We start from the raw sequence: 25,734 nt of genomic DNA, 5'->3' as shown, positions 1-25,734 counted from the left end.
ATACAGATACTGTCAGTAACCAACATCGTACCTTCATTATCTCCTTGGTTGCTACCACCACGGTCTTCTATAATGTTAGTTAGGGTCGCATTTACTAATTGTTGAAACTCTTGAAGAGACTTCACTAGATGTGAAGCTCGTGGATCAGTTTCTTTCCCAATTGTTTTTATTACTTGCTTATTCTCGGTAATTACCAATTGTATTTCCGGCACCATGTTTAACTATTGATTTGATGTTTTTGTGTCGACAAAAACTAGATAAAAATTGCCAAATATAAACTTTTGTCTCTTTGCTTGCCTTACCCGCCTTGCTTTTTCGTGTTTTTTGACATGATTATGACGTTTGGTATGTTCCTTGCCAGTTTTCTTGCAGTTGCAAAGTTGCCAATACCAGCGTTTTACCTACCAATAAAACGCTTATTAAACAACTTACTCAGGTCGGTCTTTGGCGGGAATTTAAAAAAGTAGTCGGAAAATTTTCGCTCCAACTTTTAAAATTGTTATTTATTAGTTTAAACTAACTTAACTTGTATATATTTAATGTTAAAAGTTGTAAATAATTATAGTTAGTGTTTTAACAATGACAGTTAACGAGGGGGGCGGGGAAAACCCGCCCACCCTCAAGCGCTCCAAAACCGACGGCCAAGGCGGCACGGACGATGGCGGCGGGGGTGAGCAATCTACTAGTGCTTATTTACCGTACTTTAAACCGGACTACAAAAGACTATACCCGGAAAACTCGGGAAAACTAGAATTTAAAGTTTTTGTCGAGCATGTGGACGCAAAGGACAGATTGGGAAATAAAAGTCCAATATTTCTCAACCACATATTCACAAATGGCATAAAAGGTGTAACGGCTATACAACGCGTAAACGCTAACAAAATTGCAGTCATTTTCAAGCAGTATAATACGGCAAACAATTTTCTCAACAACACTGCATTTTTGACGCAAAATAACATGAAGGCGTACATACCGGCGACCCAAATCGAAAAAACTGGGATAATCAGATTTGTGCCAGTCAATATCTCAAACAAAGATTTATACTCGAAGTTGAGCTCTATTTATGAGATCATTGCGGTCCGCCGCTTCACGAAAAAAGTCGGGCAGGATCGCGTTCCCTTACAGACAGTGAGCATTACGTTCTTGTCGCATGTACTACCGGACAATGTACAGTACGATTTATTCTCGTACAGAGTATTTGAATATGTGCCTCCACTACTGCAGTGTTTCAAATGCTTTAAGTTTAATCATGCAGCTAAAGTATGTAACGGAAAACAGCGTTGCTCCATTTGCTCGGGCGACCACTTTTATAAGGAGTGTGACAGACCGAATGAGTTGTGTTGTGCCAATTGTAGCGGCCCCCACTTGGCAATTTCAAAAGCTTGTCCTGTAAAACTTAAAAAAATAATGGAAAAGAAGACAAACATCACATATGCTTCTAAGGCTGACACGAGAAAAGTCGAGTATCCGGCGTTACCTGACAAAAACAAAATTGTAAGACCAGAAAAAACAACTAAAACACAATCCCAAAAAATTGCTCTTTCTACACCAGCAGAAACACCGAAATTTGACATTAAAAAAGAATTACTACACAATACAGATTTAATGAATGCACTGGTTAGCACTCTCATAGAATTAGCCAACAAGACTGATTCCAACCCCATCACTAATAATTCTATTAAAGATATGCTTATTAAAAACATTAAATAATGGACCCTACACACATTCGTATTGCTCAATTCAATATTCAATCTATATCAAATAAAAAACCGTTGCTAATTAACTTTTTAAAACTAAATAATATTGATGTTTGTCTTCTTAATGAAACCTGGTTAAAACCAACTACTGCTTTTAGAATACCTAATTATAATATTTACTGCAAATATGGTAAAAATGGACATGGCGGAGTTGCTATACTTGTTAAAAATATATATAAACATACTTTTATACAGACTAACTTTTATGAAAGTATTCAAAATGTAGCAATCTCAATTGTGACTGACCGAGGGCCTCTATCAGTTTTATGTGTGTACTGTCCTCCAAACCGTCCACACATAAGACTAAATAGACTTAAAAATATAATTGAGAAATTACCAACACCTATAATAATATCAGGAGACTTCAATGCACATCATACAGCGTTTGGTTGCGCTACTAACCAATCTCGAGGTAACACCCTGTTCGATATTATAAGTGACTTAGACTTATGTATCTTAAATGACGGAAACCCAACTACAGTTACTTACCCCAATAGAAATCCTTCAGCGATCGACGTTAGCTTGTGCAGTGCCAGTATAGCACCTCTGTGCGAGTGGCAAGTCCACGATGACCCTATGGGCAGCTATCACTACCCTACTATATTCAGTATATTGACCTCTATTGAAAAATATCAAATAAGTGATCCAATAGATAAATTTATATATACTAAAGCCGACTGGAATAAATATAAAGAGCTTTCAGAAGAGGTATTCTCGAATTTTCCTTTTAATGAGAATGATCCTATACAATTATATGACAAATTTAGTTCTGAACTCCACCTATTAAAAATACAATGTATCCCAAAACTCACTAAAAATACAAACTTTATAAGCAGACCACCGGTTCCTTGGTGGAATAAAAAATGTGAGGATAGTGTCATTAAAGCCTACGAGGCATTAAAATATTACAGGGCGAATCCATCTATAGAAAACTATATTACGTACAAGAGACTTGTTGCTCTTAAAAAACGCACTATAGCAGAGGAAAGAACTAGTAGTTGGCGTAGTTTTTGTGCTTCTTTAAATCGATGTACACCTATTGGGTTAATATGGAACAATATTAAACGTTTTAAGGGATTAAAATCTAAGCAGATAATTAAAAATGATGAATTTATAAAACCATTTATAACTAAACTAACCCAAGGTTGTAGTAACGATCCTAGCTCTATAGAAAGTTTATTTGAAAGTAACAATGATAATAATGAGTCTAAGTACCTTATTGAACCTTTTACTTGGGAGGAATTCATTGTAAGTCTGCAATCTAGGAAAAATACTACCCCAGGCTTAGATGATATACCATACCTGCTTATAAAGAAGCTGCATGTTAATGGTCAAAAAGTTTTGCTAAGAATTATGAATTTACTTTGGATACATGGCAAAATACCTCAATCTTGGAAAACACAATGTGTAATACCTATTTTGAAACCAGACAAACCTCCTAGTGAGGCTAATTCCTATAGACCAATTTCTCTATCATCATGTATTGGTAAGGTTTTTGAGAATATGATAAAGACTAGACTTGATTGGTATGTCGAGGCAAATAACATATTACCTCCATTTCAAAACGGCTTTCGACGAGGTAGAAGCTGTTCTGACAGCTTCATATCTCTTATATCGGATTTAAAATTAGCCAACTATAACAAGTCACATGCTGTTTGTATATTTTTAGATGTACAAGGAGCATTTGACAATGTTGATCCTACAATACTTGTAAAAGTTTTGTCTAATATTAATATCCCTGGGAAATTATGCAAATGGATATTTAATTTTTTAGATGATAGAGAGCTATATGTTAAATTTAATAACATATTACATGGACCACGACAAGTTTTTAAAGGCACAATGCAAGGAGCAACGCTGTCTCCTCTACTGTATAATTTGTATACTAGTGAGATAAACTCATTTGTAAATAGTTGTAATGTTAATATACTGCAATTTGCAGATGATCTTGTAATATATTCTATTAATTCTAATTTAGATGTAGCTAAAGCTCACATTAATAATGCGCTAAATGAACTTCATGTTTATTACAATAATTATTTACACTTAAAGATAAATCCTGACAAAAGCAAGTTATTAATATTGAGCAAGGATGCAACACCTGTAAATATTGTATATAATAATGAGATTATTAGAGAAGTTCCTTCTCATAAGTTTCTAGGCGTAGTTATAGATAATCATTTAAATTTTGACCTACACGCTAAGCACATAATTTCTAATTCTGTTAAAGGTTTAAATGTTATGAGATGTCTTGCCGGTATATCGTGGGGTGCCGACCCTAAAGTACTGTCCTTACTGTACAAAACCCTAGTCAGAAGTCACTTTGATTATAGTTTTCTTGTACATATGAATACTGATCATACACATAAGTTACAAATAATTCAAAATAAGGCAATGAGAATAATATCGGGGGCAATGTGTTCAACCCCAATAAGAGCAATGGAAGTAGAGACTAAAACAATGCCTTTACCTGTCAGATGGGTGTTGTTAACTTATAGATATTTAATTAAGATATATGCTAAAAATAATCAAAGTATAATAAGAAGAATAAAGAGTCATCCCAGAATTCCTAAGTTAACAGCATTACTCTTACAGGTGGAAGCTAAGTTTAGTAATGTATATAAAAATGAAATTTGGCCATGTTATGAAGATAGCTTTAATAGTAAACTTTTAAACATTACAGTATGCACAAAATCTATCAATAATAATACTGATTTCCTACATTTCTTGTCACAAATTCCCAATTATTACAAATTATACACAGATGGTAGTAAAGCAGAGTCTCATGTTCGAAGTGCAGTGTATGATCCTCAGACTAAATTTGTACAAAGCTTTAGGTTGCATGATTTATGTTCCATATTTACGGCTGAAGCATATGCTGTATTTGAAGCCCTGAAAGTTATAATAAGAGTGTTAGAATATAAGCATTTCTTTATTTTTACTGATTCACTTAGCTTAATTTATGGATTACAGAATAATCAATTGCATTATAAAGATAATTTTATTTTGTACAAAATTAAAAATATGTTATTACAATTGAAAAATAATAATGTAAATATTAATTTTATGTGGATTCCATCCCATACTGGTATAACAGGGAATGAAGTTGCAGACAAAGCTGCTTATTTAGGTATTAACGAATTAGATGTAAGATGTAGTACTAGAATTCCACTAACTGATTGTCAAGCTTCTGTTAAGACTGTTGTTGCTAAGATGTGGCTAGATTTATGGACCAAAGATAGAGAGACAAAAGGAAGATGGTACGCTAGTATTCAAACCGACTTACCTGGAAAGCCTTGGTATGAGAAGATAAAGATGGGAAGTCGTAGCTTTATTACCACCATCAATAGATTGAGGTTTGGTCACAACTGTGCACCAGCGCACTTAGCCAGATTTTCGATTATAGCCGATGGTACATGTCCTCACTGCCAGAATGGTAGCGTTGCAGATGTTGAACACCTTATATTTAGATGCCAAGTGTTTGCGTTTGAAAGACTCATCCTTGCAAGTGAATTAAGTGAAGTGTTTGATAATAATGTCCCCCGCCGCCTCACCGATATTCTTAAAAACGTTGACAGTTACGTTCCATTATACAAGTATATAAAAACAACAGTGTTGAAGATATAAAGTGAAGTGTGTTGTAATAAAATTATTAGTGCATTCTTTGCCATTTAACTCTTTAAAATGAAGTGTTCTAAAAATAGCAAAATAAAGACTTGGCTTAAAGGACTCGCATCCAGGCCATAATTGTTTAAAAAAAAAAAAAAAACAACTTACTCATTCGAAGCCTATAATAAATGAGAGTAGCAACACTGATTTCCGAGACTATGTTGGTTGAAGTGCCGTTTTTCAGTACTGGTCACCCTACATTCCCGCCATTTGTTTCCGTTTAAACCCCACCATGGCAGCCATAATGGATTCTCGAATTCAAATCGAGCTTCATTGCGTCTTATTTACACCAGGCAGCGATAGAAATAGGCTTCGAATGAGTAAGTTGTTTAATAAGCGTTTTATTGGTAGGTAAAACGCTGGTATTAACCAACTGTACGTCATTCGAAGCCTATAATAAATGAGACGTGTTTGTTATCGTCTGGTGGGGTTTATTTATGATTTCTAGCCAATGTGATGAAATGATCCTGAAGTTACTTAATATCCCAAGTGATTCCTTGGGCCTATTGGTAAGTATCATGTATGAAAAACAAAATGGCATGAAAAGGTATGCAGTCTTCAGAATCATTATGTTTCACTAGAAAAATAACTGGTAGTAAGTCTTATTTAGTATTATTCGCTGATACTGAACTGAAAGCAATAAAGACAAGTATATAGTTATGGATGTTCACTTACTACCTATATTTATACAAAAGAAACCAAGCTAAGGAAAATCATATGATGCTATGAAGCTTAGTAAAAGACACTTCTTAGCTCAGTTTCTAATCAGGGAAAGCCGGGATAAGCATAACTTGTGAGAAATTAAATGCAGACCTCTAGTACTAAACGGCATTTATTGTCAGACTCACAAAAATCATATAATGCAAAGTTTTCAAAAACATCAGCACATCAGTTTGTACATAATACCCAAAATATTTTATTTTGAGAAAAACACTTATGAAATACATCAACCACTTGTTAATATTAGACATATTTTAAACCAATCTCCTTATATTTATAACAGTAATCATTAGCTACCTCTAAGGATAATCACAATGGAGAACAGGAACCCATTTACGTCAACAACAACAAGATCGAATATGTAAACGAATACTTATACCTAGGTCAAATTATATCCCCACACGACTTGACTACGAAAGAACTAGACAGACGTATTGGAAACGGGTGGAAGCAATATTGGAACCTAAAAGAAGTTATGAAAAATAAGGAAATGAGTATGACCATAAAAAGGAAATTGTTCGATACCTGTATACTTCCTGTTCTAACTTATGGTTGCCAAACATGGGCACTAAACAAATCCCACTACAAAAAGCTAGAAATTTGTCAAAACACTATGGAGAGAAGTATGATGGGAAAGCGACTATCGGATAAAGTTAGAAATATAGATATAAAGAAATGTACTAAAACAAAAGATATTACTACAACAATTAAGAAGTTAAAATGGAAATGGGCAGGTCACACAATTAGAGGGAGAGAAAAGTGGTCTAAAGCAATAATGTACTGGTTTACTGGAGACAAAAAAAAGGAAGCGTGGCCGGCCAACAAGAAGATGGGATGATGAGATTAAGAGCGCAGCAGGAGGTTGCTGGACTACAATAGCAAAGGATAGGGATAAATGGAAAGAGTTAGGGGAGGCCTTTGCCTACAAAAGGCATACAGATATAAATTTAGATTAGATATATATATATGTTAACAACAAAATGAAATGTACTACAAAATACTTATCTGAAATAAAGGCTATTTCAATTCAAGGATAATCACATTATCCCTTTGTCCGGCAAACTCCTGCAGACAGCTCAGCGGGAATATGAAACTTTAATTTAATTGACAGGAACTATAAATTTATAAACTCTAGCAGCTCAAAATTGTGAATGTCAGCTGAGGGATTAAGTATATAATATGATAACAATGTATTCATACATAAATCTAATTCATATTTACATGTGTTAGCTTTTTCAGCTCATTAAGATTGATTAATTATCACATTCTAGTTTCCTACAATTATTTATAATTTCTATTTCTGAGGGATTAAATTCTTTGTGATTTAATAACTTTGCTACAATAACGATACATCAATCTAGAGATCATATCATGCTAAAACACATTTTGGACTTGGTCCCTGTCCGTTTACACAAACCAAATGTACAGAAACATAAACAGACATCATTATAGAAGATCGTAAAGCACCAAAATGGTGTTTATAAACAAACAAATCAATACAGCGTTATAGTTTATTATTGAGAAAAACTTAATGATATTTTCATTATAATATACATGTAAATGTGGTTATATTTATAATCAGTCATTATAGTATAAATTATACTATTATAGAGGCACAAAGGAGGACACCCCAGGTGTTTGGGGCAAGTTTATTGATTGGATTTCACGGCGGTAAAAGCGAGTAAATGTGTCCTGGCTACGCCAGTTACCTTGTGTCAAGATGTCGTCTAGAGGTAGTTGTAGCACCCAGTTTTTGGATGCCACCGCTGGGCGAAGACTCCCTGGGCTAGCTTTAATGCCTGCCTCGTTTAACGTCCGTTTCACCCATCCAGCAATCACTGTACGTGATGCGGGTTTTGGTGGTCCACAGCAAGTCAGAAACAGGTTGTCGTTATTGCACACACTTCGCCGGTCTGCAGACAATGTAATGACCCGCTTCACCCAGTGAACTGGGTCAATATTAATGTTGTTTTGCCTTCAGATTGCCTTTGCCTCTCATTGTCTGTCTTGGAACCAAACATTGGAAAAAAAGGAGACTGAATCTTCCTCTATTACACATCGGTTTTGATTTATTGACAACAATGTCAGGTCGTGAACCCTACGCCCTGAACATAGCAACAAAAGTGTTGCCGTCCTTTTGGAGCACTGAAATAAGTTATTATCATCGCATCTATTATTTATGAGATAATTAGCCAAAATATCTGTATCCCAAATTGGTGGTTTATATGTTTCGCGTGGTTTTTGAATAGCTATTGATTTCAGAATTTTCTTTACCAAGATATTTGAGCTTAGCCTGTCTGATAAATCGGGATTACATAAAGTAGCAATTGCCGATTTATAAACTAAAATAGTGCGATATGATAACTTATCTTTTTGGTACAAATCAGAGAGAAATCTAGCCAATTGTGACCCACTAGGATCATAGGGAGACGATATATTATTAACTGAGCACCATTTTAACCATTTACTCCATGCATTTTTATAGGTTCTTAGAGACGATTCGCGCCAACCTGTGGCCCATTTTATAAAGCTACAAGTTACATTTTACAAGCGGAAGTCTCGTTCTAACACATAGCGTTAGATAGAGACTTCCGCTTGTAAATTGTAACTTGTAGCTTTATAAAATAGGCCACTGATTGTAAAAGTAATTTTTGGTCTGTGGCCTATTTTATAAAGCTACAAGTTACAATTTACAAGCGGAAGTCCCTTTCTAACCCTATGTGTTAGAACGAGACTTCCGCTTGTAAATTGTAACTTGTAGCTTTATACAATGGAGTCCAGTCTGTTAATTTACAAGTCCACCCCCACATCTCCAGACTTGAAGAGTCATTTCGTGGACTTTCTTGGGGGGCAGACCCGTTAGCGTATCTACTAGGACCCGGTGAAGGCGGTGTATTGTGAAAGGAGGGCTCAGGGATCTGTTCCGTATATCCGGCTTCCAAAATACTTTCTCCCATTTGGGAGCTACAATCAGATAGATCCCTTTGGCCGAATTCAGGTGAGAAAGTACTTTCGGAATTAGGAATGGCGGAGGGAAGACCCATGCTAGAGGGAAGTCCCAATTTCTGCTGAAAGCATCGTGAAACAGTGCCTTTTGATCCAATATGTCCAGACTGACATACTGGGGTACTACATGAGCTGTTTCTGATGCCATCAGATCGACAAGGGGCACTCCCCATTTTTGAAATATGACTCGTGTTACCTCGGGAAGAAGATGCCATTCCGGATCGGTCCTGAGACGAGATATGTGGTCCGCTTCTCCATTGAATCTCCCTGGTATGTGGTGAGCCGTCAGGTAAATGTTGTACTGGTCCAATAGTTTGAACACTTTCCTGGTTATGCCCATCAGGCTGGTGGACTTCGTCCCGCCTTCCTTCCTCAAGTACGCTATTGTCGTCTTGTTGTCGCATTGTAACATCACAGACGAATCCTTCAGGTAAGGACCTCGTTCTCGCAAGACGTGGAACACAGCGAGCATTTCCTTTTGATTGGAGTGTAGGAGGTCTCCTGCGGTGACCATCTGCCCGATAGTTGCAATTTGTCTAGCCGCGCTCCCCACGCCAAGTTTGATGCATCGGTCGCCAGAAAATGTTCGATTGGTGGCTTGTGTAGGGCAGACGGGCAGTTGTGATGTCTCAGCCACCACCTTAATTCTTTTAGACTCTGCTTGGGGACCTGATAGCGGCGAAAGAAATTGTTGGCCGGTAAGCTTAAGGAAAATTGGATTAGCTCTCTATGGTTTAATCGACCTCGCGGCACTACAAAACTTGCGAAGTTTATAAGACCTATGAGACTTTGAATAGTTTGAATCTCTTTTAGCCGAACCGATTGTCGAGACAAAACTTGAAGTATTTTCTCTTTCAATACGGTGCATTTTGCATCTGGGAGGCTCTTTATCCCGTGCCACGGGTCCCATGTGATCCCTAAATATTCTAGACGTCTTTGTGGGGTCAGTATAGACTTTGCATAATTTATCTGCCATCCTAGGGTTTCTAGGAGGTGTACAGCCTCGATTGCTTGTACAGATAGAATCTGCTTGTCTTGGTGGGCTAACAAAAAATCGTCTAGGTATACTATAACCCTGAGACCCCTTTCTCTTAATTTTTGGGTGACCCAATTCGACAAGCTGGCGAATACCTTCGGTGCCGTGGCCAACCCGAACGGCAATGACGTCATCTGATATATTTTGCCTTTGAACATTATTCGTAAGAATCTTCGATGTGACTCCGCAACGGGGAGATGAAAGTACGCGTTGGATAGGCCGGTATTCGTTGGATATTTATCAGTCGAAACTTGGACACAATTAGGTAATTGTTCAAATTGCGCAGATTGAAAATCGGACGCATTGTCCCATCCGATTTGGGAGCCAAAAACATTGGGGATATGTAACTTGGGGATGGCAACACCGGCTCCAGTGCCCCGATTTTTATTAATGATTTTACAGCTACCTTCATTTCGCATGAGAATTTTGTTTGGTGCTTGTGATTTTTCTTTGGCCAACAAAGAGGCACTTTTTGTTTCAGAGGTAATCGGTACCCTCGAATCATTTTTATTAAGGAGTCTGGTGCCTTCATTTGCTCCCAAACATGAATGAATTCTTGAAGGCGACCCGCTATGAAAGTCTGCGCGACCGAGTCAGAATTTTCGCTTGCCTCGAAACCTTTTGTTGTCTCGACGGCCTCTAAAGTTAGAATTTGGCATTTGTTCGTCATTTTTCGGGGTATTACGATTTTTATTATATTTCTTATTTTGTTTGCCATCTCGATTTTGCGAAAATCGTTGTGGCATATAATAAGGCGCTTGTTGAGAAAGCGGATTCATAAAATATCCTTGCGGAGGATTTTGGTAGTATGGGAAACCATGCGCTGGTGGAGTTGGCAAAGGTTTGCCAAAATAGCCCGTATTAGGATAATTGTTTGAGCCCTGCGCGGGCTGTCTAGCACGAGACGGTCCGGCTTGCGCAGCCGGCCAGTTAGACTTTGATGGAGTTTGACTTGGTAACGGCCAAAGGGTTTTCGCAACCCCGCCGTTTTTCTCCAGCTCGGCTGATAGCAATTGCTTATCAAATAACGCTTCGCAAGTTGGCGAAATCTTACGAAGGCTCGCGCGAACGAATTTGTCCTTGACGTATCTCAGAATACCGTCGCGTCTTTGTTGAATTAGATCTGCTCTATGTCCACATGCCATTTGGAGAAGGTCCACGGAAATTTTATTAAACGGCCCAGCAATAAAAATTTCATTAAGTTTCTCTCTTAAAACAGCTACAGTAACATCTTCAGTAGATGAGGAAATCCACGAGAGTAAAGACTCTAACCCAGATTGCAACGAATCCTTTTGTTTGATTAATGCCTGAGCAATGGCGGCAAAGCCCTTCTCAGTAACACTAAGCGAGATATTTCGGTCGTACGGTTTCAATTCATCGTTACACTCGGTTTCGATGAAACCTGGGGTTGAGCAATAAGTTTTCTGGACCTCCGCGTATCGCACGTCAGCCCAATCAGGCGCGCCAAAATGCTGGACACTATTTAAAAAATCAATATGAGCTTGGCATGATTGAGGAACTGTCGGCTCTTTTACAGTAGTACTAAACGGTAAATTAATGCTTAAATCTGCCGATTCAGTTGTACCCGCGCCACGTGTTTCATTGTCGGGGCAAAGTTCACCGCTGACATTTAGGCTTATGTTATCGTCCCCATCGTCTGAGCTAAGATTTGACGAGGGCATGGGCATAGGCGGCGGAGCATGTGGGTATACCATTGAGGATAAAAAGCGTTTTACTTCACTCACCTCTTTGGCGAGGTTATGAAACATACCATCTTCTCGACGTTTCCTTTTTGAAGATTTGTGTGGCGCTCTCCGTTTCCTCTTTGAAGGCCCGGCCTTTGACGGATCCACCGATTCCATGCTCGTTTCCGAGCTATCTGAAGATGAGGAATTACCCTCGTCGTCGCCCATCGTACGTACTGAAAAACAAAACTAATTAAAATCTATCATACGAACGGTTACACCGTTAAATATTTTTCAATATATACATAAATAGATATGAATAATGAAAAAATAGGCACTTATTTTTTACCAGAACGCAGAAATATCGAGCGTGCTTTCTGGTAACAACCGTCTAGTCGGAAAACAAAATTGCCAATGAAGCTCGATTTGAATTCGAGAATCCATTATGGCTGCCATGGTGGGGTTTAAACGGAAACAAATGGCGGGAATGTAGGGTGACCAGTACTGAAAAACGGCACTTCAACCAACATAGTCTCGGAAATCAGTGTTGCTACTCTCATTTATTATAGGCTTCGAATGACGTACAGTTGGTTAATAATATAAATTGATCAATTCGTTCATAAAAGCCAAAACACACTGTCGCACCGCACCGCACCCTGGTGCGTCGCACCCATAAATGAGAGCGAGAAACAGATATCTCTTTCTCGCGGTGCGGTGCGATAGCGTGTTACGGCCTAAGGGTTACCACCGTCCATCCGTCCAATGTGAGAGAAAATACACATTGGACATTAGACAAAGAAATTGGACAGGTGGGTACTCTGCTACTCCTACTGAAATTTCCATAAGTGCATCTCGTTCGGTCGTCTGGCCCCTCCCCCGTGTCATGTCTATATTATTGTACATGTATTGTACCTCTATGATTGCGGGCATTTTTTTCTGTCACTCTAATTACGTCTTAATGCGAGTAAACGAAAAAGATCCCCGCAATTTGCGAATTTCGGTTTTCGCGGTAGCCCCTCAATATCTTGTCAAAATGACAATCCTTAAGACCGTTCAAATTCCACATACTAAGTGCCCTAAGAAAGTAAAGTTTATTATTCGTAATTAGTAGTGAAATAATAAAATATAATATAATCAGTAAAACCATAAATTATTCAAAAAATTAAAATTCAGGGTATTTTTGGTACCGTAATATAACAAATTGTAGTATTAGTAAAACTACAAGTCATAAATTTCTATGTACGGGATTATTTAAGAACGTTATTCAAGACAATCAGCTGATTTGATTTATCCAATTCTAATTTTTGAATACTGTTTGGAGTCAAATATTAACAATTCACTATGTAATTACTTAATTTTATATTAGAAAATATTCAATCCACCAACCACAAGTATTATGCGTACATATGGTAAATTTGGGCCATTAATAGGTGCCATAGATGAAGGAACATCCAACGTAAAGTTTTTGGTAATAACCAGTTGTAGGAATATTCTTCAATGCTTTCATTTGTAACCACGTATCCTTAAATAATTGTTGTGTTACATGAAGCAGAAATATTTATAATACTCCTTTGAATTCATCACCATCGCATACCTTTGTTTTTGTATATCGTGTTACCTTTTGTGATTATATAGGTCAAATTATTTGTAGGTTTTTGCAGCAAACACTTCAGAAGTGTTAACATATCATCAAACATCTCTAAAACGCTTCAGTCCGCAAGAAGGATGGGTTGAACAAGACGCACTAGAAATTTTAAATGCTGTTGTGGAATGTATTGAAGTAAGTACTTCATATTACTCCAATTTTTGAATGAAGAGAACATTTAATTTTCCTGCACTATTAAGTTTTTATACTTCAGATTTAAAATGCAACACTTAACTTTACATGCATGTATTATAATCTCTTTAATATAATATTTAACTGTCTCACAGTGGAAATGGTGGGGTCTTGATGTGGGTAAAACTGTCCCACAATATATACTTTTATTGTATTTGAATGTAATCATATTTCATAATTCACTTGTTCTGATTATTTTTACGAACTGTTATTTTGATTTACTTTTTCTTTGTTGTTGCACAGCCTTTAGATACCTTACACACATTTCGAAATGAATACCTAAGTTGTTTTTTGCTTTATAGTATAGGCAGCCCAAAGCTTTTAAATTATTTGACCATTAATCTTCAGCAACTACACAATGCAAGTAAATTTAAGATGATAGGTGCTATTTTTCTCTGTTGATTTGTTTATTTATTTTAAACTTTATTGCACATACAAAAAGTACAACAGGTGGACTTAATGCCGCCTTAATGCTTAATGTTTATACATCATGGCAAGCAAAAAAACCAGACAAGTGCGAGTCAGACTCGCCCATTGAGGCTTTTTACTAGAACTTTTTAGTATTTTTTGTTATAGCGGCAACAAAAAATACATCATCTGTGAAAATTTCAACTGTCATGGTTCATGAGATACAGCCTGGTGACAGACAAAAACCACGGACAGAGGAGTCTTAGTAACAGGGTCCTGTTTTTACCCTTTGGGTATGGAACCCTAAAAATGGATATAAACCTATTTTTTTAGATACAGTTTTGCTACGGCAGGAAAGGCTACTGTAACCATAAATAACCATCCATAAACCATCCATCATAGTTAAATGGTAATTGCTTCAAATAAGTTGTAGTTTTAATTCAAATTACAGGTAACTGCAGATAATTTAAGAAAATTAGATATAAATCCTGAAGATATTGTTGGTATTGGAATCACAAACCAAAGAGAAACTACTATTGTATGGAACTCTGCTACTGGACAACCGCTTTATAGTGCCATTGGTAATTATGTCATTATTCACTTCTGCCCGTGGTCTGATTGATAAAAGCTTTCCTTCCTCCGGTCTCCGACTATTTCATTTAAATCGGTTCAAGCGGTTTAATTGAAATTGATAATTATGTACTTGTCAGCTCATAAAAAGCTCTGAATAGAAACTTTACCATAAACTTTGAACATATTGCCAGAACAAATCTCACGAAATTTCAAACCTATCTATATTCCATAGCGAAACATGTAGCTTGTTAATGCACCTATCCTACTCCTTAACAAAATCCATGCCACCTAAATTCACCTAATCAAGTAAATATTTTTGTATAATTCTAGTTTGGTTAGATGTGAGAACATCTAAAATCGTCGATGATCTACTCAAGAACAAAGGTGCACAGGCAATAAATGCGGTGTCACAGACTAGTGGACTTCCATTATCCACATACTTCTCGTCAGTGAAACTGAAATGGCTGCTGCAGAATGTGACGACTATCAAAGATGCTGTGGCAGCAGGGGAGTGCATGGCTGGCACAGTGGACTCCTGGCTGATATGGGTATGTTATGTATTATTACATAATTGGCCATGAGTATACAATACAAATTATAAAATTATTAGTATTTACTTCAAGTACCTAATATACAAAATTTAAACAAGCTAATAGATCACGCAAAGACTTTTTAATATACATTGTTAATAATGAAAGCTCATAAGAAGTGGAAGTGGAAGCTTTCCGTGACCACAGCTGGTGCAACTCAGCTGAAACGTCGGAATTAAAGGTAAAAACAATGAAATTATATCGCGGTAGATCACGCAAAGACTTTTTAATATACATTGTTAATAATGAAAGCTCATAAGAAGTGGAAGTGGAAGCTTTCCGTGACCACAGCTGGTGCAACTCAGCTGAAACGTCGGAATTAAAGGTAAAAACAATGAAATTATATCGCGGTAGACCCGTTTGTGTAATTAAATATGTGTACAAAACGCGAGAGTTTAAAGTGTTATATAGCTCATAAGAAGTTGACAAAAATATGAGCCAATTGAATTCATTGAAAAAATATGGCCGGCTCTGTTTTGAACCCTATTGTTTTGCCGATAAGGTTTAACATTTGGCAACAAGACCCTAAATTGTGTTTGACGTGTATCAATGCAATTTCAGAACCTCACAGGCGGCACACGGGGAGGCATCCACGCCACGGACGTGACCAACGCGTCCAGAACCCAACTCATGTCGCTACGAAGTTTGCAGTGGGATAAGGGCCTGCTGAGATTTTTTGATATACCAAAACAAATACTGCCAAAGATAAAAAGTTCAGCAGAGATTTATGGTTATATTTCTATGGGATCTCTTCTCGGTGTGCCAATTGCTGGGGTGAGTAAATAAAGAAGTATCACAGGGTATAAGACATATTCATTAATTCATTATTCATTCATTACCCACGACGTCTTGTATAAAGCTTTGTACCCTCATTCCTCGGGGATTAATTCCGAGAATAAAGAGTTGTACCTATGTCTTATTGTGTGCTTTCGTTTCAGTGCTTGGGTGACCAACAGGCAGCTTTAGTTGGTCAGGGATGCATGAGATTTGGTCAAGTGAAATGTACATTTGGTACTGGTTGTTTTCTCTTGTATAATACAGGTATGAACATTTATAGTTAGTAAAAAAATTGAGTAATGTTTTTTTGTAAAGCAAATATCTAATAAATGACTGTAACTTGAACCCGCGAAAAAATTTCATGCCGCCTCGCGCGTTATAGAAATGCTTAAAAAATGCTATTCTTGTATTTAGCTTTTTGGGAATTTGTTGTGCATTTAAATTGAACAATTACTATATATACGTGTTTTACAGTAATTACAGTTTTGTGTTATTGATGGACAGGTGATTCTATAGTGCACTCACAAAATGGGCTCCTATCGACGGTAGCGTACAAGCTCGGGCCCGACGCGCCGCCCGTTTACGCCTTGGAGGGATCCGTTGCAATAGCAGGTAACATCCTAGTTAAATAGTTTAGGTATATTTTTTGAGTTAATATTTCCCACGAATGAATTCAAATCACATAAATAATTGCATTATACTAAATTTTTTTAGTTTTGTAGTTTGATCTTCCCGTCAGAAGATGTATCGTAACGAAGAAAAAAAATTGCTATGTGCGTACCCTTTTTTTATTTTTTCCTGTTCTATAGGATAACACTTTTTTTGGCCAACTCAAACCATTATTTTTCCTATAATATAACTAAAGTAAACAAAGTATGAAAGTAATTAAATGCGATTATAACTTCTAAGCTCGAAGGTTCAAATTGTATTGACATATCGGCTGGTCAGTCTGGCTCGATTTGATTCAACTGACCGTGTGATATAATGGTGGAATTCTATCTAGGAGACACATTGCAGTGGCTGCAACACGGCCTGGGCATACTGGAGGACGTGGCGGACAGCGAGAGGCAGGCCGCCGAGGTCAGCGACAGCGACGAGGGCAGCTGCTGCTTCGTGCCGGCGTTTAACGGGATATACTCGCCGCATTGGAGGAAGGACGCGAGGGGGTAAGTTTTCTATGTAACTGGGAGACATATTGCAGAGATTATGGTTTAGTGTGCGAAGTCTTAATGAGACGTGTATACCAGTGCGTGCAAATTGCATTCATTTACAGCAATCTTATACCTATCTATACCTACTTTTGTTGTAAGTGTGCTTCACGTCACAAGGTATTCCGACGATTCAGGGCACGTTTTTTTAGACTTACAGGTCTTCTACAATTTTGTCTTTGAAGTGAAGTATCGTGAACTTCCAGAATAATGTGCGGGCTGAGCAACTTCACGCGGCGCTCGCACGTGGTGCGCGCGGCGCTGGAGGCCGTGTGCCAGCAGACGCGCGCGGTGGCGGGCGCGGTGGCGGCCGACTGCGCGCCGCTGCGCCGCCTGCTCGCCGACGGCGGCATGTCGCAGAACGCGCTGCTCATGCAGATGCTGGCAGACACGCTCGGCATACCCGTGGTGAGTGTCTCTCGATCGTCCTGGAATGTCCAATTTTAGAATTTTTCTCCTTCGCACGGATTTTGGCAATTTTTTTCTTTGTTGGCGTTCTTCTAGACTCCATGCGATGACAGCCAGAATCCAGATATATGGTTGTTAAACTACATATAGTTCGTATTTTTTTGCATTATAAATAAGGTAAACAATCTTGATGTGTCTTTTAATTGAAAAACACATTTTAAAAATAAGTTAGGGCCAATAATGTAACAATTATGAATCTAAGACGATCATTTATATTCTTCTGCTTTCATAAGTAATAGTTACTGATTTTAAAAAAGCGTTTTTCAGTTAAAAGACATGTCAAGATCGCTTACCTACCTTCTTTCAAGTTCTTTCTAATGCTAAAAAAACAAACTATATTAGGTACGGTAAACTATATTGTACAGTCACAAGGACTTCCGTAGATAATAGTACATTATTGTCGAGGCTCGGAAGTAGTTACTTGCAGGCTGAGGATTCGTTTTAAACGGACGACCTTGGGAGTCCGTTTAATTGAATCCGAAGCCAGCAAGTAGCCTTCCAGCCGAGTCATATATAGTGCTTTTCTCAAAAATGGTGCAAGAAATATAAATATCATAAAAATATTTTACAAAAGCAACGTTCTTACGTATATATTTCCACAGAAAAAAACCCTTGCCGCCTTTTTATTTTTTTTAATAAAAAAATAGAAGTGTATTTTTCTGCCGAAAATACGCCAACCTATTTGAGACAGCTAAATAGTCGCTGTACTTATCATCTGTTTGGCTGTTTACTGGGCCTGTGCCTTCATTTGATATGGCCATTAGAACTTTTAAAAAGTTTGGAACACGACAAATAATGGAATTTGTATGCAACATTGCAGTCCCAAAATCGAGACAGCAATGTTTTTAACTTTTTAATTTTTGACTGACCATAAACTACGCGCTTCGCAACCTATTTTTTAGACGGCAAGGTCGACTTTGCCGTCCATTTTTGAGAAAAATAATAAACTGTTGTGTGCTTTTAGTGGGGTGGATGGTTTGCGTATATCCTATTGAATAGCTTTGATCCGCAACCTTTTAATTTCGGGGTGTTTCGATTCGGGTTATTCCCACTAGTTACCACCAAGTTCTTACCAGTGGTAACTATTGGGAATTTTTTCCTACCTTTTACCACTGGTAACTACTCGGAAAAAAATCCCACTAGTTACCACCAACTCTGCTTGGTGGTAACTACTGGGAAATTTATTTATTAACTGTTTTTATTAGTATTGAATTCTAACAATATTTTGGTGGTTACTACTGGGAAAAAAAATCTCATATTTTACCAGTAGTTACCACCAAGCCGATTTGGTGGTAACTAGTGGTAATTTTTTCCCAGTAGTTACCAGTGGTAAAAGGTGGGAAAAAATTCCCAGGAGTTACCACTGGTAACAACTTGGTGGTAACTAGTGGGAATAACCCTTAGATTCCCATTTCGGAGCAATTCGGGACAAGGATCAGAATTTAGTCAGTTGCCTTCCCTATAGTATAGTGATTTGTCAATATGATCCAGGTCCGGCCGCTGATGATGGAGAGCACCGCACTGGGCGCGGCCGTGGCGGCGGGGCGCGCGCTCCGCGTGTGGCCCACCGCCACCCCCGCGCCGCCCGCCGACACCTTCCTGCCCGCCATCTCGCCCGAGGGTGAGTTTACAGGGTGGAAAGATAAGTCGGGCCCTGGAGGGAAACTACCTTAAATCCTTAAGCTGGCTCATTTTACTTAAAGGAGTCATTCCTTTATTTTTAAAAAGAAACAAAACTGCATTCAAAGATTTTTTTCTTTTTTTCTTAAATTTTGCTTTTCTAAAAAATCTTGAGTACTAAATATTAGATTTTATGGATATTTTGTACGACAGACGAGTGTAAGACCTAATGTTTTTTGGAGAAATGTTATCATTAACATTAACTGTATCGACTACAATAAAATTGCGAGTTTTTATTTTTTGTAATTTTTAGTCGGTTCGAGTCCCGGGCGAGGCAAGCGAGTTTTAGAAAATCATTGAATGCAGTTTTGTTTCTTTTTAAAAATAAAGGAATGTCTCCTTTAAGTAAAATGAGCCAGCTTAAGGATTTAAGGTAGTTTCCCTCCAGGGCCCGACTTATCTTTCCACACTGTATACACGTGTACTGTACCGGCGGCACAGACTACTACCTAAATATGTACATGAAAAATATGTTATAACTTGCAACCTACACAATTGTATGTCCATGTTCATTATATATCAATTATGATTATTATATAAATTTTAGAATCTCGTTTTTCCACAAAAAAAATCTTGTCTCTACATTAGCATAGCACATATTTCGTTATAGATCGCGAAATCCGACGGGTTCGATGGGAAACCGCATTGGAGCGGTGTATGGGCTGGGTCAAAGAAGAGTCCGAAGAGTCCACATTCAAACCAGGTGAGAAATAGTAATTTTTAGGGTTCCGTAGTCCGTGTTTAAATACCTTATTTTAAAAATCACGATGTGAATGAGGTTGAAAACAGCTGCTCCAACAAAAGTGGTATTCCACCTGTCCAATTTCTTTGTCCAATGTGCATGCGTCTCACTCCCTCTCACGCAACTCAAATGTGAGACGCAAATACACATTGGACGGATTCACAGATAGAATACCACCTTACTGGAAGCTGGCATTAAAAACAATCGCTTCCTCCCGTGTTTAGATGTTTATCCTCATAAAGATTTTCACAAAATGAGAGAGGTAGGCCTTACATCACAGTAATCGAGTAATATAATTATGTCAGAACGTGTATAACAGTTTTATAAACATTTTTGGTGTTCAGTTTCAGAGGAGATAGATCGAACAACGGCAGTGCTGCCTCCAGGCCTGTTCTTCCTCGGTACCGCGCTTCTCGTAGTCATAGCAGATAAACTAAAATCCATCTAGTTCATGTCACATTCGTGAGCCAATCTTAGTCATTAGACACTACCTCCGTATGTTAATGTTGGCTTGTACAAACAAAGTATTAATATATTAGTAGTCGAATTGTTAACATAATATTTTTGTGATTGCTTTTGGTTAGCTATTATATACCATTATTCGATTTCAGTTATTGTTTTTGATTATAGTTGTTGTTTCTAAACGTGTTTTTACTAACCCTATGTAATGTGCAGACATAGGAATCCGCGGGGCAAATTGTGTAAATAATTTTGTTGTAATTAGTACCATAAGTGCAAAAACATAAAAGTCTTAATTCACAATTGCCCCGCGAATTCCTATGTCTGGTAAGGTGCCATTCGTATATGTTTTAGTACATACATGTTCAGTTTTATCAAACAGATGTTTTAACTGGATGGATGGGTTAGTGTTTTAATGAAAATAGTGAACAAAACATGGATATAAAATACGTTTATTACAAAAGATCTTATATTGTTAATAACTTAACACAGTTAATTATATTATATTGTGAAAATGCATTGGTAAACTTATTTAACCCTTAATAACTGCGATAGGTCGTAGTTTGACAGATTTCTTGCTGATACCAGCCGCATGGCATGTGTTAACAACATCGGTAACATTTTTATAAGATTCTGGGGCCTCTTCCATGACTAGTTTTGGTGAGGCGACTCTAATAGAAATACCCATGTTTTCCATTTTTTCAAGGACTTCTTTGTAATCGATATTTCGCCTAGACTTTGCACGTGACAAAGCACGACCCTGAAAATAAAATTGAAACCTATTAATAACGTAAAATAATATATTTAATGATCCATAGCTCCTGAAAAATGCATTATGTTCTTGTTCATGAAGAAAATTTCCTTTGTTCCTACAGCTATTTATGAAACAAATCATCATAAACTATTCTCCATATCTTAAAAATCAATGAGTTCACATTCAAACCAAAAGTATAGTATCAGTTATTACTAGTAAGATTACCTGTGTGCTCCCTAAAATCAGGACATAAAAATATACTTACAGCTCCATGACATGTTGAGCCAAAAGTTTCGGTCATGCCCTGATGAGTGCCAGTAAGTACATAGCTGCAGGTGCCCATGGTCCCTCCGATAAGAACAGGCTGCCCAGTTAGCTGATAATCCACTGGGATTAGCGGGTGGTTAGGCGGAAATGCCCTTGTGGAACCCTAGGAGAAAAAATAAATATAAATATTCATTTGTATTTTAAAGTTTTAACTTTCAGCCTGGATAAGGGTTAAATATGTGATGTTTGGGTAGTGAGTTGTCATGTGTAATTAATGAATGATTATAAAATAAATGAAATCTTACCTTTCTATGGACCAGTAAAGTCTTAACTTTTCCATCCACAACATGCTCCTCTGTCTTAGCAATATTGTGTGAAACATCATAAATAACATGCATATCCAGATCATCAGGTGTCATTTTAAATTGTTTTGCAAATGCCTGCCTTGTGAGGAAGGTCATAGAGCTTCGATTTACCCAGGCAAAGTTGGCTGCCGCTGCCATTGCCTTCAAGTAATCCTGTCCTTCGACAGAATTAATTCTAGCACAAGCTAGCTGACGATCATTAGTCTCAATATTGTCTCTTTTCATAGCTTTTTCCATTTGCACTAATGCATCAGTTGCAACCTGATGCCCAAAGCCTCTGCTGCCCGAATGAATCATCACACACACTTGTCCAACTCTTTCCAGACCCATTTTACCAGCTGCATATTTGTCATAGATCTCATCTACAACTTGAATCTCAGCATAATGGTTACCAGCCCCAAGGGTTCCAAGTTGGGGCAGGCCTCTCTTCTTGGCTCGAAGACTAACTTTTGAGGGATCAGCTGTGAGCATCCTGCCATATTCTTCACAGTGTTCCTTGTCCTCGGCCCACACATAACCCTCCCTAAGAGACCAATCCATGCCCATCTCCAGTGCCTCTTCCAAATCACGGGCATTCATTGGAATGATACCTTTAGACCCTACTCCCACAGGAATATGGTCAAAAAGACTCTGAGCCAATTGTTCCTGAAATTGATTGAAATTTTCATTATCCTATTAATAATACAAGTATGAAAGTTTGTATGTTTGAGTATTTGGATGTTTTTTCCTCCTTCATTTAAAAGAGGCTAAAAGCATTTCAATGAAATTTGGCAATCTTATGTTGCTGTATCCTGTGTCTGTTGCAATCTACTGATTGCAAGTAGTATGAGAGAAGTTAGGAACAGTTTCATAATTTATATATCGTCGGATGACAAGCAACAGTCACTAATTAACACCATTGAAATTATTGGACAATAAACCGTGTTACAAGTGTAATAAAGTGCATTGTTACTTTAATTTATAGATAGTACTTAGTGACTTTTGCTTGTCACCCGACGATATGCAAACAAAGTTATGGGCATGGGCTAGCCCTATTTCTATTATAACTTGCAGGTATTTTAATTACACATGATTCTGACAGTTTGTTTTATATGAAAAAAAAAAGTTAAATACTAGTACCTTCAGGGGTAGTACATCTTTTTCATGTAAGTTAGTCCTTAATAGTCTTACTCCACAGTTTATATCAAACCCTACACCTCCGGGAGATACAATAGACTTAGGATCTGACATATCAAATGCTGCCATATTACCTGAATAAAAAAGCAATACAAGATTATGTTGTGAAATATTCATACATAACAACTGGCTGAGTTTTACTAATTTCTAGTGATTATATATCTTTTTACCTATAGCGAAACCATATCCTGAATGTACATCGGGTAGACCCACAGACCGGCCTACGATACCCGGTAAAGCCGCTACGTTTGCAATTTGTTTTACACCGGGAAGAAAGCCGCCGGTCATGCCGGGCCGGCATGCATTTCTCAATTCGTCTAACATAAGCTTTTCTAGTGAATTGTTTACATAAAATATGCCTTCAACGTTCATGTTGGGTTGAAACCCCTTCTTAATTTTCCAACAATATGGATTTATTTTTTCCAAATACTTCAATTCTTCGTTGTATTGACGAACAACCATCTTGATAGCTTCACACCCGGTTAAGCACTTCTAAGTCTTTTTACCACAATATTGGTACAGTACAGAAGTAAATTCAATTTAATATGAATTCAGAAAATAGTTGTAATCGCCAATTTAAGTTACAATAAAATTAGAACTACAAATGTACCACAGTCATGGACTTATAAGATGGACTGCATTGTCACTTTTTTTGCCATACTAAATTGAACTTTATCACCGAGCTAGAAAGACGTTCGTACCAGACTAGAGAAAACGGTCCACTTGAGATAGCAAAGGTGGGTCGCGGTGTCTCACTCGCACGTGTTGCCAATATTAAAAATATACCATTGTGGTAGTATTTATATCAATATACTACTCAAATTAAATAACTTCTTATATTATTTAAATGCTATATTCAGAGTAAGGTTCTGATATCTTTTAAGAAATTTGTAAATAAGTATGATGTCAATATTATTACCTGATTTAACCAAGCATGTGGACAACAAAAAAAAACCTTTTATTTTGGTGTGGTAGACATTGTAGAAACTTTGAATGTTAATTGGTATCCCTATCGTCATGACATGTTATTAAAACACGTGAATGCAAAATTTCCTAAAAATGGTGAATAAATGTTGCGTTAAAGGTTGTGGGAGTGAAAGAATTTCTAATTGTGGAATATTGTTTCACCAGGAAGCCACAATTATTACATTTTGCGATAAAAATACAAGACAACATTGTCAAACTCATTAGGGTGACTATGATGTCGGCACGATGAGAATCAGTGTTACACAATTTTTATTAGGTACTTAAGTAAGTTTATATAAATAGGTATGTATTTATTTCGGCATGTTTAAATTGGTGAAATGAGAGCCAATACAGAATAAATAATTGCCAAAATTGAAATCCAAAGTCCTTAAACATTACAGACACATTTATGCATTGTTATAATAATAATAAACACATTGATAATAAAAGAAAAATAGAACTTTATCGTAATCAAGGCCTGTTCACTTCCTAAGAAAGTTATGTCCCCAAATAATTGCGCATGTGTGCGCCTGAAGCTTCTATGTGTGCGTTGGCCTCCGAGAAAAAGTTGCGAGTAATAAAAATAAAAACATTTTTCTACAGCAACATTGCTCCCAACTCTGATTTAAATTATCACGAATTTTATACATAATTAATCATAAAACGGGACTTAAAACGCTTAAAACTTAATTACACGCGATTAAGTTTTGTAATGAATATTTGCTTCTAACTGTCTTTATCAATGTTCATAAAATATATGGAGGGTAGGTACGTCTACCCACCATAATAAAAAAATATATTTGTCAATGACTCTGTCCGACTGCTGTGGTTAAAGTTCATAACGAACATTTTATTTATTAAATCTTTAAATAATAAATACAACGTAGCGGTACAACCACTTAAGACTGTAAGTCTGTACCTACATAGATTACAGCAATGCACATAGAAAATGTGCTAAATGCGGAGCAACGGCTGTTGAAGCAGCCAGAGTGGGTTCAGAAGGAACCGAGTCATAACGCATCTGGAAAGCGTATTAATTAACCGTGAAGAAATGTATGAATACAAGTTAGAAATCTGTGTAAAATGCCGTGTGTAAAGTGTAGTGTATCTGTGTGTAAAGTGTAATAGGTAGGCATGCCTAATGTTATTTGTATAATACTGAAAACTTTGTGAATGCGCTTTATAATTGTCTATTTTCATTAAGTTGTCAGGGTTTAATTTTCAGTGTATATTTCTATATGTAAAACATAATACAATGTTATAAACATAAATATGCCTTTTATTTAAATCAGTAGATAATACCACAAACAAGGGGTAATATTTGCATCTTTCATATATTTCGTGATATGAAGATAACAAATCAACATAATTACTATATACCTATAATACCAATACCCGCCAGGCTAAACCGGTTGTCAACTTTAGTTCCATTGGTACACATCGAGGGCGCCAGTAGTATAAACGTATAAACGGTTGGGGACATTTTTTTGTATGGAGTTACCGTTCTTCTCCTAGTGAGTATTATATTCTTTGATCGTAATTTACTGACTTTTGGGACGATACCAGAAACGTTACTGGGAATTTACCCTCT

General features: G+C 37.1%; 3 protein-coding genes across 3 annotated transcripts in view; 2 read left to right on the top strand and 1 right to left on the bottom strand.

Annotated features, from left to right (window-relative positions):
- Positions 1–312: 312 nt before the first annotated feature.
- LOC134665182 (hyccin) overlaps positions 313–25,734 on the top strand; it is a 103,315-nt gene continuing 77,893 nt past the window's right edge. Inside the window, exon 1 of the mRNA XM_063522045.1 lies at positions 313–317. The gene's annotated coding sequence lies outside the window, so the exon portion shown is untranslated. The remainder of the gene's footprint in view (positions 318–25,734) is intronic.
- Positions 13,108–21,134, top strand: LOC134665181 (glycerol kinase 3-like). The gene is made up of 12 exons (XM_063522041.1): positions 13,108–13,341; positions 13,525–13,653; positions 14,570–14,699; positions 15,022–15,239; positions 15,843–16,055; positions 16,220–16,322; positions 16,563–16,670; positions 17,062–17,224; positions 17,473–17,674; positions 19,226–19,355; positions 20,025–20,117; positions 20,501–21,134. Exons 1-12 carry the CDS (start codon positions 13,270–13,272, stop codon positions 20,602–20,604), a joined length of 1,665 nt encoding a protein of 554 aa, XP_063378111.1. The 5' UTR covers positions 13,108–13,269; the 3' UTR covers positions 20,605–21,134.
- LOC134665184 (RNA-splicing ligase RtcB homolog) lies at positions 21,054–23,777 on the bottom strand. Its single transcript, XM_063522047.1, has 5 exons — positions 23,348–23,777; positions 23,121–23,251; positions 21,942–22,646; positions 21,635–21,799; positions 21,054–21,375 (listed from the first exon to the last, which is right to left on the bottom strand). The coding sequence occupies exons 1-5, from the start codon at positions 23,637–23,639 to the stop codon at positions 21,148–21,150; spliced, it is 1,521 nt and encodes a 506-aa protein (XP_063378117.1). The 5' UTR covers positions 23,640–23,777; the 3' UTR covers positions 21,054–21,147.

Source organism: Cydia fagiglandana, chromosome 6, assembly GCF_963556715.1.
Source record: "Cydia fagiglandana chromosome 6, ilCydFagi1.1, whole genome shotgun sequence".
NCBI classification, from domain to species: Eukaryota; Metazoa; Arthropoda; class Insecta; order Lepidoptera; family Tortricidae; genus Cydia; species Cydia fagiglandana.
This window is presented reverse-complemented; position numbering and strand designations above follow the sequence as displayed.